The following is a 17,973-nucleotide window of genomic DNA, read 5'->3' on the forward strand; positions in this document are numbered from 1 at the left end:
TCTAGTTTCCAGCGCAAATGTCTTCACTTGAAATGAGACAAAACATCATTTAGAAAGATGTAACAGTTTGTTTTAAGTCAATAATTATTTTATATTGTTGAAAAAGTACCAGTACTTGTTCCACTGGTAGATTATTTACCTTATAACATTTTCCATGTTGCAAGTGAAATAATCTACCAGTGAAACTAATAATTTTTATCTCTATTCAAGCAATATTTACCCAAAACAAGCTCCTATGTCTTGCTGAAAAGTTACCTATAAGTCAGTTTTATCTCATTGAAAATGTCCCAAGATATTTTCCTTAGAAACCAGACAAAAATATTTGGTAAAATTTTGTGTTTTTGAAGTGAGGAAATAAGGAAGAGTTTCCTACACTGCAAAAACACAAAATCCTACCAAGTATTTTTGGTTTAGTTTAGTGCAAATATCTCAGTACAGTTGAAATGAGACAAAAAGCTGAAATACTAGAATGGTTTCAGCATGATGGAGGAGCTTGTTTTAGGTAAATAATTATTTCATATTGATGAAAAAGTTCTGGTTCCACTGGCAGATTATGAACTGGACTTTCCAGACAAACGGACTGGAGTTTGATTAAAGCGGCCTGAACGGGTCTGTGTGGTTCTGAAGGTTTGGGTCATGGCCTGACGGACGGCCCGGCTGTTTCACCTCGTGGACCCAGAGCCGTTTGATGACCGACGGCTCCTCTGCAGATTCGGGCCGGGACAGGCAGATGCCCTGGATGACCCGGGAAACGTCGCGCAGGTTGAACAGGTAGTGGGACTTGGCTGGTGTTGGCAGCAGGTTCTTGGTCGCTTCCTGGTACACGGACAGAGTACTGTTGACGATGTCAGAGGTCAGAGACGCGATGTAACTCGGGAAGGGGAACCTGGAGGTAAAAACAGGTCAGAACTTAGACAGGAAACCTCTGCTCAAGTATGGGATTAAAATCTTGTCTAAACTTTTAATTTGAATGAATGAATGAACGGAGGGATTTCAGTCCACACCACACTTTTCAGATTTTTGTTTATAAAATGTGAAACTGTTGTTACCTTATGGTGAAATGCCAATCTGTGATCCTGGAGAAGATGGTAAACATTGTCTTCTCATCGAATTCGTTGATGGTTGCCACGTTAAAATGGCGGAGGAAACGAGGAGTGACAGGATTCCTTCCACCGCCTGAAAACAAATAATTTAAATGTTTTTTTTCTTTCTCGTCTACATGCAAAGAATATTTTCAAAAAGTGTTTTTTATTTCATTCATAGTATGAGAGCCTGAGAACCAGGCTGCATGATTATTTGTGTAATTACAAGAATGTAGACACGATATTAGAGAACAAAAACATAATTTTACCAAAAAAACATCTTTAAACTTTATATTTTGGTCCGTCTGGTGATTTAATTTTTAAATATTAAATGATTGATGTTTTGATGAGTTACTCAGTACTTGAGTCGCCTTTTTACCAAATACTTTTTTACTTTTGCTTGAGTAATTTCTTGGATGGCTACTTTTTACTTTTAGTTGATTAAAACTATATTGAAGTGATGCTGCTCTTACTTCAGTAACATTTTTGGGTTATCAGTGTTTAGCCTCTTTCGGGCATCTTGTCACTTTAAATCCAGAGAAGCTGCTGCTGGCCCCAAAGTCAACGTTTACACTCACATGTGAAAATGGCTGGCAACAGAGCCACAATTGTATGACAGTACATCTTTGAAAAGCAGAAGTGGAGCCTCCTGCACGACCAACACGAATGCAGAAAGTGGTTTCTGGATGGTAAGTTAACAACAAAAGTCTTGTCTTTTCCAGAAGCCATTGTACAGCTGACTAAACATGCTGGAACTCAGGTTGGGTTGCTAGGTAACCGGCAGAATGCCGCTGGGGTTGCTAGGTAACGGTGGAATGTGACTTAACAATTGGGTGGCTTTTAAAATGGCTCATTTTCCAGACACCAAAAAACCTGCTGCTTCCTGTGACACGGGGCTGCTGCTCACCTGGAGGCCCCATAGCACTTATGATCTGAATGTCCATCAGGCGGATCATGGAGCAGTCCTTCATGTCGTACCAGTTCCAGTGGTCCAGCCACTGGCGCAGCAGCTCCACAGGAGGCTGAGCGCCGTAAACCTCCCTGGCTGGCATGTTGACGTCGTCTACGAACACCACCTGAGAGGAACCAGCAGATGAGGTCACATACTGACGACTGCCAGGTGATTCAGCATTTAAAGTGTTGAAAGAGTCATGAGCCGTACCATTTTCTTCCCCATCGGAGGCCCAAACACGCCTTTTCGCCGCTTATCGAGCTTGGATATGATGAGGTTTTGCGTCTGGGCTGCTGTGGTCTGGGCTGAGAAGCTGATGAATAACGGGCTGTACGCATCCTTCTGCAGCTTAGTCAACAGGAAGTCCTTCAGAACACAAACAGGAAGTGGAAACATCAGATTTTAGATGGTGGGCATGTCCAATTGAGAGAACATAAACATTATCGACTCATGGATGTGAAACCAAGTATTATTATTTAGATTCATAATAGGTATAGAAACATCTGGTAAACAAACCTCATCCAAAGAAATGAGACGATTAATTGTGATTAATCGTGATTAATCGGTTAACGAAATAATCACTAATTTAGCAATAAATGCGAAAATGTATTTTCGGATTTAAAATGAAAAAAAAAAAGAATATAATTGTTTATTTTATTTTAATATATTTCTAATATTGTCTAAAAAGACAAGTGATTAAATGAAAAATATGAAGAATGTGTTAATTTTTATTCGATTAATCGATAAATTGTCAGAATAATTGACTGCTAAAATGTCATTCCCATCTAATCAGGTGATCAGAGCATCATAATTACAGAAGCTATGAGACGATGAGGGGAAGCAACCCAACTGGTCCCAGTCTGATTCTGAACCCGAGCGGAGAAGTGAAGCAGCGCCATGTGCAGGAAGCGGTAAGGGCGTCGTGTTGATTGTTTTCTCATGCTTTCCTCCTCTGTCACGTCTGCCAGGTTTGGGATTCAGTCACGGTCTGCTGCCTGCGGCTTGGGATGGAGGCAGGCGGGGAGCTCAGAGCCGAGCAGCCGGCTCCCCGGTGAGATGAGCCCCGTTTACCCGCCAGCCCAAAGTTTGAGCAAACTAATGGATGAAGCTACCAGGGCGGGGAGAGAGTCCTCTATCCAAATACAGAACGATCCACTGAGAAATACTCCGTATCCTTCAAGAAACTCTGTTAACTCTGTCACAGAATCTAGAGAGAAAGTGGCAGCCAAGAGCTGCTGGTCAGTGTTAGCGCCTCTGATGCAGACAGTTCACTGCTCTGGACTGTGTCAACCAGGCACCAATTTCAATTAACTAATTAGTTACATAAATCTTGCACTAGAAACTAAACCAAAAACACTTGGTAATAGTTTGTGTTTTTCTAGAATGCTTTAGAAGGTCGGCCATTTTGGCTGCACCTTGGTGCTTTAAATCCACGGTTTGGACTCACAGTGATGTAGGCGCTCTTCCCGGTGCCGGTGGGGCCGATGAAGATGGTCGGCTTCTGGTGAGTAACGAGGAGCTGCATGAGCGCCATGTAGCGCACGGTGTTCTCCGTCGGCACGATGATCTCGTTGAACTGCAGGTCTCTGCCGATGGCGGGCGCGCTCTTCAGCTGGTCCGTCCAAAGCTCCCACCGGCCCGGACCCTGAGGAACCAGAAGGTTCAGATTTAGAACCGCTCTGCCCTGCGCTAAGCATGGACACAGTTAATGAGGAGAGAAACACACCGATCTGGGGACTTAATCGCATTATAAGCTGGATGTTTGCTTAAACTGATCAGTTTTTAAGTTTTCTATCGTCTGTAAAGTGAAACAGAGTCGACCATTTCTTTCAGAATAATACAGAAGAGGACAGGAGCCACTGAAAACAGAATTATAATTTTGACATCAATTTACTGATGTTAAAGTCAGAATAAAAAAAAAAACAACTAAAAAAAAAACATCAGAATTCTGAAAAAAGTTAGAATTTTGAGAATAAAAGTCAGAATTCTGACTTTTATTCTGAGATTAAATTCTGAGATTAAATTTCAGTGGGAGTTGGCATCACTGTAACCCAATGCTTTTAACTGTTTTTGAGGAAAATTTGCAGTAAGCTCACAATTGCGTATTCGTGTGAAAAAATGTGTGAATCTGTTTATTTTGAGTGAATTTCCATAAAAAGCTGGAACCACAGACTGATAATGAAAACAATTTTAACTGACCCGAAACAGGAACCTTTAACATCAGACGGTAAGAAAAGATTGTGTCTCCTCATAAGTAAATATCTGGTATCAGCTGACTGGCGATCATCCAATCAGACGCTGCTTCGCGGTCGCACCTCTTTAATGAAGCGGTACTGGTAGACCGTCCCGTCGGAGGGCAGAGGAACCGCCAGCGGTTTCGGCAGCGGGTCGACTTCTACCAGAATGCCATGAAGGCTCATCGTCTCTTTGCTCAAAGGTCCGCTCAGGATCTCTCTCACCACCGAGTCGAACTTCTCTCGACCCAAATCGTCGCAGGTGGCGCCGACCGACCACACCAGGCAGAACACAAAGATGCCCTTCGAACAACAAAAGAGCAGGATCTGACACTGGTTTCTTTTTGAGATTATAGCTGAATACCACTTCCTGTTTATGAGATTTTCCTGTCAAAAATCTCATAAATTTTCTCTAAAAAGTTAAGGAAATTTCTAATTTTAAAATGTCTAAAATTTGCTTGAAAAAACTCAAAAATGTTGATATTAATGTAAAAAAATTTCCCAGTCCGGTTTAGTTGCAGCAGAAGGAAACGGTTTGAAATAGGAAAATACTCCATCGCCATGTCTTATACGATGGTGCTGGACATTGAAGATATAAAAATTAAAAGAAGAGCAAATTTGGTCCAAAAAATTCTGAAATTTGGAGATTAATCTAAGAAATTTTCTAAAAAAAAAAAGAGAAAAATTTAAACACTTAAAAATTAGCTTGAAAAAAATAAGAAACTTTTACATGTAAGACATTTTCTAAAAAAATAAAAATAAAACAAGGAAATGTTATTGAAAATTTGCACACAAAAAAAAAGCCCAAAACCTCAGAAACTTTGAGAATAATGTTTGACATGTTTGACGGGAAAAAACTTGATTTGATTTTAGGAAAGGAGATTTTTCTGGAACGTTTTTCACTTGTCTTTTCAAGCTTAGGAATGTTTTTGTTTTTTTCTGATTCTTTCTAGCAATTTTTCAAAATTTTAAACTTAAAAATTTCCTTGTTTTTTGTAGAAAATGTCTAAGATTAACCCCAAAATCTGAGTCTTTTTCTTTTTTTAGCAAGTTTTCAACTTTTCGGGTTCTAGAAGATTTCAGAGATTAATCTCAAAATTTTAGGTGTTTTTAGGATCAAATGTCCTTTTTTTCTGTCTGCATGCCTGTAAGACGTGGTCGTATAAGACAGGACGATGGAGTGTTTTCCCATCTTAAACTCTTTCCTGCTGCTGCTGCTACACCTGAGTGGGAGGTAAAACCAAACAGGATTTATTCTGATAAAAGCGTCTTAATCACCGTGGAGCTCCAACGTCTTCAGTGGTTAAATCCTCTTAGAGCTGCCAGAACAGCAGGTTATAGCCGCCTCCATTTTTAGTTGTTAACTTTTCTGAGGTTTCAATAAAATGCTTTGAAAAATTACAGGAACACAGATCAGTTATGATTAAAGACAAAAGGCTGCGTGATTTAGTGAGATTATTTAAATCAGGAGTTTTGAACGAGATCACAGCTCCTCTCAGAATAGAAATACTCTGAGACTTTTCAGGTGACAGAAACTCAGTGAAGCAGCCAGCTGGACCATTAAAGCTCATTTCTGTGAGAAACGTCGGCTTCATGACCTGACCTGCTCTTTGAGACCGTTCCTTTGGGTTTTTAGGTCAAAATAAAGCGTCTGAATTCATGGGTTCGTTAAAAAACTGATTGTAACTGAAGCTATCCTTGTTGCTCATCAAATAGACTCTAACACCTCGACATGTTCAGCTCCAGCAGTTTAAGCAGCTCTCCGTGTTTGAGGCTCCACAGCTGAAGGGACAAACGTTCCCCGCTCCAAAAAGGAAATACAGTTTTCACACAAATTTATTATTACTTAAAATAATTTTACTAAAAATAATCAAGCTCTTTAATTACATACCTCAACAATAAAAGTATTTATTCTACTTGCAATTATAATAATTGTATGCTTTGTTAAATTAAATAAGTACCTATAATGTTGGGTAGCTCTACTGCTAGCTAGTTAGACTGATAGCTAGCTAGCTAGATGGTTAGACTGATTGGTAGGTAGCTAGATAAACTGGTATCAAACTTGACTGCAGCTAGCCAGATACTTAGATTGATAGCTAGCTAGCTAGATGGTTAGACTGATTGGTAGGTAGCTAGATAAACTGGTATCAAACTTGACTGCAGCTAGCCAGATACTTAGATTGATAGCTAGCTAGCTAGATGGTTAGAGACCAATTGCTTGATAGCTAGCTATGTAGCTATGTAGCTATATAGTATCATAGCTAACAGGATGATAGATGACAGATAATATGCATAATATTGTGCTTTCAAAATTAGTGAATGTTATTTCTGTCCAATGGTCGCACCGATCTGTTAAATTAAATAAAAATGTGCTTATTCTGGACTTAAAGATGTAATTTATTGATGCTTCATAAAGATGCTGTGGTTCTCTGGTTTTTCTGCATGTCACAAACATTTTATGTGGACCTGAAATCGAGTCAGCCTCTGAGCAGAGGGCAGCAAATGTCTCCCTAATGAGCAGAACAACAGGTACAGTGGCTGCAAATAAAGGTTATTCTGCCAAGCATCTCACTGTGTAAGAAAAGTTAGTTATTACTAGTCAGAGTTAAGTCTGCACAAATAAAAAGCCTTGGCCAGAGTGTGTATTATTGCATGAGACATGAAACAAAATCCACAAGAAAGGGATGTCTCTGTTGCAATCAAAAAGGAAACTAAAACAACACAAATCAGCAGGAGTTCTGTAGAGATTGTAAATGAGGCTTAGCAGCCTCATGATGGCTCCTGCTGCTAAAAAGCTGATTAATTCAACACTTTGATAATGACTGGCGGGGAAACATAGCAGAGAAGGTTGAAAGGCATTCATCAGTGCCGTTTGCCACGGGAAGATAATAGCAGAGTTCTCAAAGAATCCTTGCAGGAGGCAACAAAACAGGTCTCTGAAAAATTTATTTTTCTGTTCCCTGTGTGGGGGAGCAAATCTTAATAATTAAAGCAATCTAATATTTAGATGTTATTTGGGTAAAAAAATCATGCTAGGTTGAGCCGTTCTCCCAGGACGATGTGAATATCACTGTTTGTCACCATGTTTAAATCTCAGCTCCACTCTTCGTATTTGTTGTTTTACATAATCGTGCAAAATCAAAACATTTTAATGTTATTCTCATCAGAAACAAACCTGGAGTGTTGCTTTGAATATTTTATTCATGTTTGAGAAATCCTTTAGTCTCCATAGCAACCATTCAGATCTGCAAAACGCCTGGTTGGACTTAGCTCCGCCTTCGAGTCGAAGCTCCGCCCCCACTCAGCTCCTTCAGACTAGCCAGCAGCAATTAGCAAACACCTGCTCATTATAGAAGCTGGTAAAAACATTGTTAAAGCGTTAATAGAGGAGCCATGTTGGGACGACTTCCTGAAGGCGGAGCTTCAGAAAGAGCAGGAGTTTTTAAAGCGACAGAGGCCCAATTTCAAGGTATCAAATTTATTTTAATATTAATGTATAAAGACTTTTTATAACAACTGAAGGTAAAATAGTTACTTTTATTATTATATTAGCGTAATGTAACATTCCATATTATATTATGTAATAATATAGAATTACGTGCCTCGAAAATACATAATACTGGCCCTTTGAAATATTTGTCTTTGACAAATGAAGTAACTGTAAAACCTTTTTCTGTTTCTATCAGTAAAATAAAACCCATCCATCAGCTTTCATCAGGATCATATTGAATACTGAATCTGAATGTCAACTAAGGCGAATCCGTCACATTAAGGCTGACAGTTTTCATACTATTCATCGAGGTCTCGTCTTTTTCCAAATAAAACATTTACATTCTAACACTTTTGAGACGTTCTGCATAAACCAGGAAGCTGATTAAGTTCAATTTATCAGGCTGCTTTGTGAAACTTTAAAGAAAATTTGAGACATGGACACAAACCTCCAGCCAGGAGAGAACATCGTCTTGGCTTATGTTCTTCATTTTTCCTTCGTCGTGAAACTCATCCATCATGCAGTCCATCAGATTCATCAGGGACTTGACCAGGTTGGTGTCAGAGGTCGGGGACAGCTCCTGCAGTCAGACAACACAATTAGAAACCGCCAACACGCTCTGCTGCCTGAACATCCGGTGAGACCCGGAGCTCGTTACAAAGTCTGGATGTCTGACCAAACTCACAAACCGACTCAGCCTGCAGCTGAACACAGCAGCACATTCCTGTAACAACCGTTCAAGTCTGGATACAAGCAAAAAATCAGCTTTTCATTTTCCCCACCTGAGTTTGACTGACAATTTTCAAGATGGACGTCTTGTTTGAGCCTTTGACACTAATTGTTTCCAGAAGGAGAGAAAGACGTGCGACAGACTGAGAAACACTCGTCTTACTGGTGTTAACTTCTGCAAAATGTACTTTTTGTGTAGCAGTTTAATGTTGTATGTGCTAAACGGTTTAGCATTAGCTTCCACTATGTCTTTTCTGTGTTTAGGGTGAAAAATCTCCACCAGAAAAAGGAAACAAAAAAATCAAGAAAAATATAAATGTTTTATTTGGCTCAAATATGATTTCACACCAAACACATTCATATAATTTGTGATTTTAATCAAGAAATTAATTTTACATGTGAACCACAGCGGCCATCTTGAAAAATCAAAACATTATCAGTGAATCAGTGAATGTGATTCCAGTCAGTCCTATAATGTTTGATCTGACAATAAAAATATTAATCTGTGATGAATTTCTAATGGAAAAACAAATTTTCTTTGACGACCATCTTGAATTTTTCAGCAGCCGAGTTTGGTTCTGCTGATGAAATATTCAGTTACCTGCTGCACTAGAAGCTAAACGTTCAGTAGATTGAAACAAATCTGCTTGGGAGAAAAGGTTATTTTTCTGTTTGGTTGCAGCTGCAGCACCTTGGTGGCCTTCCGGATGAGCTGCAGGCAGGGCGGCAGGACGCGGTCGAAGAGGCCGGTGATCAGCGCTTTGTGCTCATCGTTGAGCGAAGTCGGCAGAGTGTTGAGCCAAGACAGCATGTGAGGCCTCCAGCCGAGCATGTGGGGCTCCAGGTAGATCATCCCGCAGCGAGACACCTGTCAGCAACACAGCAGGTAAAACACTTTGGCTGCTTTTGTTTACAGGCGAGAGTTTACAGACTGAAAACTCTGCAGTGAGACGGATAAAAAAACACAAACGTCTAATAAAAACCCAGTTATCTTCAGGAAGAAACAGACTGGAGAGCAGAGTTATGTAACCTGTATTGGAAATGCTGTTTTCAGCTTATGAAGTCTGTGATTGTGATCATTTGCAGCGTTATGGAGGGTCGAACGCAGACAGCAGCAAAGTGGGATTATATTGGAGATGATTTATTGAGAAAAATCTAAAAATCCATAGATGGAGGATACAAGGAGAGGGAATGAAACGAGTTAAAGTGAAAGAAAAATCAGTACGGAAGCCCAGAAGGAGCACCGAGACCTTTGATCAATTAAAATAAGACTGACAGTAACTACAGGTTTTAGTTGGGACCTATTGTTTTATAACTTTAAAAATATAATATTCTAATTATATTTTATATTTGCAAAAATATTATTTTCCTTTCCACTCAAATTTAAAAGTTGTGTGAAAGTTTTAAAAAAGAGTCTAGATTGAAATATTGTCAAATTAGTTTGTTTTCTTTCCTTGCACATCATTAATAAAAAGCATCTCTGGCTATAAAAATATATTTCTTTCATTTTTATTGCAAAAAAGTGGAAAAAATGTCTTTAATTTTAAGTTAGAAAAATTACAGAATTTTCCATTTGTCATACAGGACATAATTAAAAAACTGTTCCTGTTTGTTGGATAGGAATAAAAAAAGACTGAAAAACATACAACAGATTATTTTATTATTATTTTTGCTGGTCTTTCAGGACCCAAGCAAGAAAAAAAATGTTTTTTTTCCACTGTTGGTTGTTTGCAATGAAAGAAAAATATTTTTTTGAATTCAGAAATACTTAACAAAAAAAATGCAATTTTGGACGTCGCATTTTTAAAATTATTCCCTTTAGAAAAAAAAATTGAAAAAAAGAAAAGAAAATTATAAAGGTCAGACTTAGAAAATTGGTTTTCACAAAAAAAATAAAAAGATTTTGGCTATCAGGACTTGAGCAGATCAGCAACCAAACACCAAGTTTAAAGGTGACAACAAAATAAAAATAGTAGCATGAGAACAGGAAGTAAACAGGAAGCAAACAGGAAGTAAATGGAACCAGATCACCAAAATAAAACCAGAATGATTACCGGATAAAAGTCCTCGTCTAACAATCGTTGGAGATGATTTACAGTATTTTTGGTTTTATTCCGGAGTCATCCGTTAGCTTTTTGTCCCTGCGTTCTCACCGTAGCCGGGGACGCCACCTCCAGGTCCATGGGCTCAAAGATGAGGCTCATCTGTGGCGACATCTGGATGATTTCGCCGCTCATCAGGCACAGCTTCTTGTTGTCGTCCAGCACGGTGTTCATGTTCTCGATCCACACGGCGTCGACCGGACCGTCAAAGATCAGCCACTTCCTGTCAGGGCTCTGCCGCACAGGAGGTCAGAGGTCAGCTTTGGTCCTGAGCTTCATTTCCATCATAAAGGCTCAAATATATTCATCTAAACATTTCAGTTATGGCATGGAAAATTTTTTTACAAGTGAAATAATCTGCCAATGAACTAATATTTTTTATCAATATAAGGGAATTATTTACTTAAAACAAGCTCCTTTATCTTGCTGAAAAGTTATTTGTAAGTTAGTTTTGTCTTAATGCAAATGTAATAAAATCTTTGCACTAGAAACTAGTGAACAACACTTGGTCAAATTTAGTGTTTTTGCAGTGAAGTAGAGCAGAACCAGAACAGGTTTTAAAAAATCGTTCAGACTGATCTGATGCCTACAACAGTGCAAAAGAGTCACTGCAGATAAAGAACAGGAGCAGTAAAAAAGTAAGGCAACACTTTATTTGAAGGGGTTTGCATAAGACTGACATGACGCCTGTCATGATCATGAAGAAGTCTTTATGAATGTTTATGACTGTTGTCATGAAGTGTCATTCGGTAAATAACAACACTTTTAATGCAAAGTTGCTCTAAAAGTTGCATTGAAAGTCCATTAAAAATGCCAACTTTGCATTAAATTATCATAATTTACAAAATCATGAATCTAGAATGACCCTGATACGCCGTCGTAGATATATAAGTTTGATAAAAGTGACATTTTTCAGCCATAAAGTCGTTGCTGATCGTTTAGAGTCGTGGTTTTCGGTCTTTAGACGCCCGTCAGAGCGCCGCCGGTCCAACATCCTTCATTAACCACGAACTGCATTCTCTTCCTTTCTCTTCCTCAAACAGCGCCGCCGACTTCCAAACACTCGTTTCAGCTCCTGAGAGTCGTCAACAAGGTGACGGACAGAAACACACACCTAAGGTGATTTAATGGAAGCTGACGGAGCCGTTGATCCTCCAGAACCTTAAATTAATGCGTTATCATGCAGACAAATGGGCCGGGCAGCGCCGGCGCCATCCGGGCTGCACTGGGACGTGATTATGTTGTAATATGATGATCTCGCAAGAAAATAAATAAAATAAAAATGTGTGCATGAGGAATTTAATCCAAATAGCTGCTTCTGACTCCAAATAAAAAGAGAAAATCAGTTATCAGTTATGAAATCCTGTCATTTCTAAAAATGATCTTTTTTAACTGTTTTTGTTGAATTGTCTCTCCTAATCCCGCCTGAAACAAAGAACAATTTGCAAAGAAAAAAATGACAACTTCATAAAAGAAGTTTCTTTTGATCTGACAAGTCCATTCGCAAACAATTCAAGAACAGGACGAGGAAATGATTTTCCATCAGCGCGTCTGAACCTGCCTGCAGATCTGGAAACAGAGTTATTAAAGATCACATTTTAACAAGACAACCAAATGTTTCTATTGTTCGGCCGTCAGCGCGGTCGTTCTTCCCGTTCGCTTTTAATTGAAATGTCAACTCTTTTAAGCAATAATCCATCCAGAAGTGGCGCTCTGACGTGGAGGAGGCGCTGCTGCGTATCAGCGGCGCTGCTCAGCCTCTGTGTGATTCACTCCTGAGTTGCTCATTATAAAGGAATCATACTGTGTGCTGCATCGACTGATTCTTCATCACCGCTGAACTCTGCCAGGCGGAATCGCTGCCCGAGCGTTTCAGCGCCAGAAAACGTTGCCTTCAGGCGTCAGCTGAACACAAAAAAACCAAAACAAAAACAGGGAAACTGCTTCCTCAGTCCGTCTGTGAGGAGAACTGAAAACTGATTCTCATGTTGCTCTGATTTGGATGGAAACCGTTAAGGACTTTAATAACAACTAAAACTGATGCTTTTGTGAGTTTTATCTGTGAAAGATGCTACATAAGCAAATTTGTCTTACTTATACATTGAATTATCAGTGAGTGCTATCAAAACAAACATGCTAACTTTAGCTGGACACCTTGCAGCATGTCATCTCGCGTAAAATCCCACCCCCATCTCCCTGCTGGAGGGGAGAAAGCTGCTCGCTAATCAAAACTAGCATTGGTTGTAGCTGTCAGGTTGTCAAAATAAAGCCCTAAATGTTAAAAATATGTGATAAACAAAAGACAAAGAGATGCAGTGCTGTGATACTGTCTGCACTATGACAACTACATAACAAGATCAGGAAAAAGTTTTAATTAAAAGGCAAGGGAGAGGGAAGTAGTTCAGTTATGCTAGCCTGACTATGACACTCTTACTAAGTAGATGTGCTGTGGAATTCAGTGTGTTCCAGTTCAGTTAAAAATAAAAAAGGCGACCTTCACACCAACAGATCCCAGTTTAAATTAGCTAATCAACTATTAAGTTACCTTAGTCAATAGCAGCATTAGCTAATCTATCACAGCAATCACTTATTAATAATCATAAAATAAACATCAAGTCTAGAAACATAAAACTGTAACGGATTAAATGTTCTGTTCTTTGTGTGAGAAATGTTTGAATGATCTCAAATCCCAAAACATAAAGTGGTGTTAGTGTCAGTTGCTATGGCAACAAGTCTGTGTGTAGTGAAGCCGACACAGAGAGCTAAAAAAGTGGTTTTGAGTTGTTCTTTATTGGTTTTTATGCATTATTTTTCCATTTGCTTTGGCGCACTGCACTAAATTAATAGTACCTGCATCTCCAGGTTGTTTTTCAGTTAGGTACCGTGTTGGTGCAATGCTTTAGCATTAGCTTCCGATAGATACGGTGTTGGTGCAATGCTTTAGCATTAGCTTCCGATAGATACGGTGTTGGTGCAATGCTTTAGCATTAGCTTCCGATAGATACGGTGTTGGTGTAGTGCTTTAGCATTAGCAGAACCAAAGTTTACTATTAGTGCTTTAGGGTTAGCACAGCTAGCTTATTCGTTAGCAGTGTGCAACACTGATAGTTTTTGATTCTCCAGTGTTTTTGTGGTATCGATTGTTGCCAACACCCACTGACTGACCTCATATCTGAGGCTGCAGGTATTAGCTAACATGACAGGCGATGTTTTTACCTTGGAGGAGGCGAAGACCCTGAAGCTGACAGCCAGGATGCCGTCAGACCACTCATGGGAAACCGGGTCAAACTGGCCGTACAGCTGGCCCATGGTGATAGATTTGGGGTTGATGACTGTGATCTGGACCTGGTTCTCATCCATCAGACCCTAAAACGATGAAAGACATGAAAACATGAGAAACCAACCTACAGAAAGAGGAACAACTACAGACACTAAAGAGGAATAAAACCGATATGTAACTAAAACACTAAGACAGAGCAAACTGCTTCTAAACAACGAGAGACGAAGGAGGGCAGAGCTGAACACAGCCACAGGGAGGATGAGGATTCTCCACAGGCCTTCATCTTCCTCCTCCTCGCCATATAAATCCAGTCAGCTGGTTCTGGTCGGTGCTGAGAGATCGATAACGGCTGGACGGAGACCGCAGCGCTCCAAACAGGATGTGATAAAAAATAAAAAAAAAACTCTCTGGGTTCAACAAGAAGGTTTGGGAATAATCCAGATGAGAATTAGGGAATCTGAAAATATTATAAAAGAAAATTCTGACTTTTCTCAGAATTCTGGCTTTTCTCCAAATTTGGACTTTTTCTCAGAAATCTTTTTTTCCTCAAAGTTTCAATTTGAATCTCAAAGTTCAATGTTTTTCTCAAAATAATAACTTTTTTCTTTGAATTCTGAGTTTTGATCTCAGAGGATTAAAGTCAGAATTGTAAGACTGAAGACAAAATTCTGAAAAAAATTTGGAAAAATGTCAGAATTCTTTTTTTTAGTGGTCCTAATTGTCGCCCACAGATGAAGGTTGTCATGCTTGTATGGTTCGGGAACCTTCTTAAAATCTTGACTGGACCTGCAGTTCTGGTGCAGCTGCTGCACAGACGGCCTCCCACCTGGGTAAAGATGTCCTGAAGCGCTGCAGCCAGCACGCGGTAGGCCGAGGTTTTCCCTCCGAACGGTTCACCCACCACCATGAAGCCGTGCCGCACGATCATCATCTCATAGATCTGCAAGATTTTCTCAGCAAAGAAGTTGGTGACCTGCAGGTTCATGGTCTGGCAGTTTTCTGTGATGGCGTTCAGGAGAATGTTGTAGTCTCGATCCGGGAGCTTCACACCCGGGAAGAGATCGGAGGTAATACCCTGCAACGGGAAGGTCAGTTATTCAGCACAACACTGTTTCAGAAACACATCGACGATTAGTGGCATCCCTGCAACAGACGGGTAAAAATAACAGAGTTAATTTTCTATGATTAACACAAAAAAGGATTACTTTAATCAGGTAAAAATTAGCCAAATTCAGATTTGTCATCAAACAACTTAATCTTTTTTTATGCAACATCAAAAATACATTAAAAGATGCAAATAAGCCTCTAATTTAATTCTTTTTTTAAGTAAGAAAATAAACACTTTACTACTTAATGCTGAAGCAAAACTCCCTGCCTGTGAAATGAGTCTTTACTAGAGGCTCTGTGTCAACATACATGTGGCTATTTTAATGCTTAGTTAAGAATCCCACGAAACAATTGGGAGATAAATCATGATGGATGGACGTCGTGAATAGAGGTTACGGGTGAGAAACGCAGAACTGACAGTGAACTTCTCCGTTAATCAGGAGAACTGTGAGCTCAAAAAACCTCAAAAAGCTGCAGATCGTGGGATAGGAACTTCGGCAGATTGACGTCGATGATGGATCTCAGCAGCAGAGTGTCTTCGTTGTCATCTGGGAAAGCCAGCTGCAGAGGGAGGAGGGAGCGGGATGAGAGAAACACCGGCGAGAAAACAGGGGAAGGAACAAAACAAAACCAATGGAGAACAAAACAGGGACACGTAACACTGTGAAGACGTGATATAAACACATGTATCATGAATGAGAAATAGGCCATACACTTTAGCTACGGAAAAAAAAGAAGGAGTAAATTTCTGCTGAAAAAAATGTAAAAATTTCTGGCAAAACATGGAAAATTTCCAAACGTAAAACATTTTCGACTTTTTTCCATGTTTTTCTAGAATTTTTTAAAATATTTTTTTCTAGCAAATTGTTGCTAGAAAAAGTAGAAATAATTTTTTTCTAGAAAATTCCTGAGATTAATCTCAATATTTATCGGCAGTCAATTTTTTGTTTGTTTCAAAAAGTCCCTACAGTTGTCTTAAAAGTTGCTATAGCAATAAAGTCAGCGGGGTATCAACGCGGCCCTGCTGCGATCAGGCCCAATCTTAGCCACGCCCCCTCCGCGTCTCTAGGCTCCGCCCACTTTGGTGGAAATTTCCAGCTTTTGCTTCCACATGAAGACTAAAATAAAAAAAAAATACACAAATGGCATAATTACGAAATAAATTCAGACAGAAGAAAAGAAGACTTAAAACAACATTTTCTAATACAAATCTTGAAACCAAGATTTATCGGTTAAGCTTAGGAACGATCATCAGTATTAGACTTTTCGCTCATCTAAAACAGAAACTTCTGAAAAAAGTTCATGTTTGTGTTAATAATTATTATAAATAAACCCACATGACTATAATCTAACTTAACATTTCAGTTGTTCTTCAGAGCTGTTAAATGTTTCATTAGACCAACAGCAGGACGCAGGGACCAACCTTCAGGTTTCCTGCTGCGGTCAGCACAGATTTTACGGCTCTCATGCCGTAGTCATAGTGACTCTGGGAGGACAGCTGCTCCGAACACAGTCGATACGTGGCCACGATTTTCACCGAAAGAGGCCGAGCCGTCACGAAGCCGCAGGAGTACAGCACGATCTCCGCGATCATGGCGTAATCCGGCACCATCATGGCCACCGTCCTGAACAGAGCCTGGAGGGAAGCGGCGGTTTGGGTTCAGAAAGAGTTCAAACTTAACTTAGTAACACTCTAACACTGCAACAACATCAGAATATACACCGAATTACTACAAATTATCAATAAATGGCTTGTTAGATTAATATTAGATTAAATTAGTTCCAATCGAAGGTCCGCTTAAGCCTTCTTTTAGAGGTGTAGTTTGGCCACCATCCAGCAGAGGGCGCCGCTGGTCATCCTGAAGCGGAGCCAGAAACAAACAAAATAAAATTTTATGCAGTTCTGTTTAGAAACATGAACACTGAAATCGCACCTTCAGGGTGCCTGCAGACAGAAAAGAAGAAGTAATGTCCACCAAAAAATGTGGAAATGTGAGAGTAATCTCAGAAAGATTTCTGAAAGATTTCAAGAAAAAACTTTCTTGAAATCTTTCTGAGTAAAAAAAAGTAAAGAAAAAAATGACAGTTGAAACTCAGAAATGTCCACAATTTTCTAGAAAATTTTGGAGAATCTCAAAATGTCTGTTTTTTTTCTAGAAAATTTTCGAATTTTGAAACTCAGAAATTTCAAAGTTTTTTAATACAGAGATCAATTTCAAACTTCTTAAGTGAAATATGCTCCTTTTTTGTCTACAGTGGCACAAAATGATGTAAAAACAAATAAATAAATGTCAGTAATGTGGAAAAAAAACAACATTTTCTGTTTATTCAGTCAGTATGTAACGTCTTGGACACAACATAATGTTAAAATTTAATTGTGTTTTTTTTTAATTCAGCATGTTAGAAGAAATTAACCCTTTATGTTATGAAAAATTGGTTCCACCTCCTGAAAGAAGAGAAAACTCAGGATTGGCAGCTTATCCATTGATCATTAGCAGATTGATAACCTCAGATTGACTCATTAATCGCTAAGTGTTGGGAATCGGTGCGTTTTGTAAAGTCTGGGCCGGCGGCGCACCTTGAGGTTGTCTGGCAGCTCTGAGCGTCCAGCATAGCCTGGGTTCATGGTGATGAAGACGGCGCAGGACGGGTCCAGTTTCAGCTCCGTCCCCTCAAACATCAGCATGTCACAGTGAGCAGCGATCCCTGCACAAACGCACGCAGTCAGACCGAGGGACGGTCTTAATCAGCACGGTGCAAATGTTAACACAAAGTACAACACCTGGAAAACTACTGAAATACTAAAACATAAAGTCCAAACGGGTTTACTCTGTCAAAACTCAGAAACAGTAAAGACAAAACTAAGCTAAACTAAAATAAGTGATTTAGGAAATTACCGAGCAGCATTACAAGCCATCCAGGAAAAAGATAATTGTATGGTGTTTTCTGTGATTATTTTACTTATATAATGTGCTTCATTCAAATTGAATTTTTCCA

General features: G+C 39.4%; 1 protein-coding gene across 1 annotated transcript in view; it reads right to left on the reverse strand.

Annotated features, from left to right (window-relative positions):
- The window catches only part of dnah7 (dynein, axonemal, heavy chain 7), an 88,274-nt gene that overhangs the window by 37,957 nt on the left and 32,344 nt on the right, over positions 1-17,973 (reverse strand). The window contains exons 26-39 of the mRNA XM_015053974.1: positions 17,555-17,682; positions 16,400-16,612; positions 15,439-15,537; positions 14,696-14,944; positions 13,806-13,955; positions 10,641-10,823; positions 9,179-9,355; positions 8,207-8,338; positions 4,350-4,571; positions 3,482-3,679; positions 2,245-2,400; positions 1,990-2,158; positions 1,050-1,176; positions 667-886 (exon numbers count right to left, since the gene is read on the reverse strand). Of these exons, the coding sequence (XP_014909460.1) occupies positions 667-886; positions 1,050-1,176; positions 1,990-2,158; positions 2,245-2,400; positions 3,482-3,679; positions 4,350-4,571; positions 8,207-8,338; positions 9,179-9,355; positions 10,641-10,823; positions 13,806-13,955; positions 14,696-14,944; positions 15,439-15,537; positions 16,400-16,612; positions 17,555-17,682 (2,423 nt within the window). The remainder of the gene's footprint in view (positions 1-666; positions 887-1,049; positions 1,177-1,989; positions 2,159-2,244; positions 2,401-3,481; positions 3,680-4,349; positions 4,572-8,206; positions 8,339-9,178; positions 9,356-10,640; positions 10,824-13,805; positions 13,956-14,695; positions 14,945-15,438; positions 15,538-16,399; positions 16,613-17,554; positions 17,683-17,973) is intronic.

Source organism: Poecilia latipinna, unplaced genomic scaffold (assembly GCF_001443285.1).
Source record: "Poecilia latipinna isolate Pla-1442-1.1 unplaced genomic scaffold, P_latipinna-1.0 Scaffold1221, whole genome shotgun sequence".
Taxonomy (NCBI): Eukaryota; Metazoa; Chordata; class Actinopteri; order Cyprinodontiformes; family Poeciliidae; genus Poecilia; species Poecilia latipinna.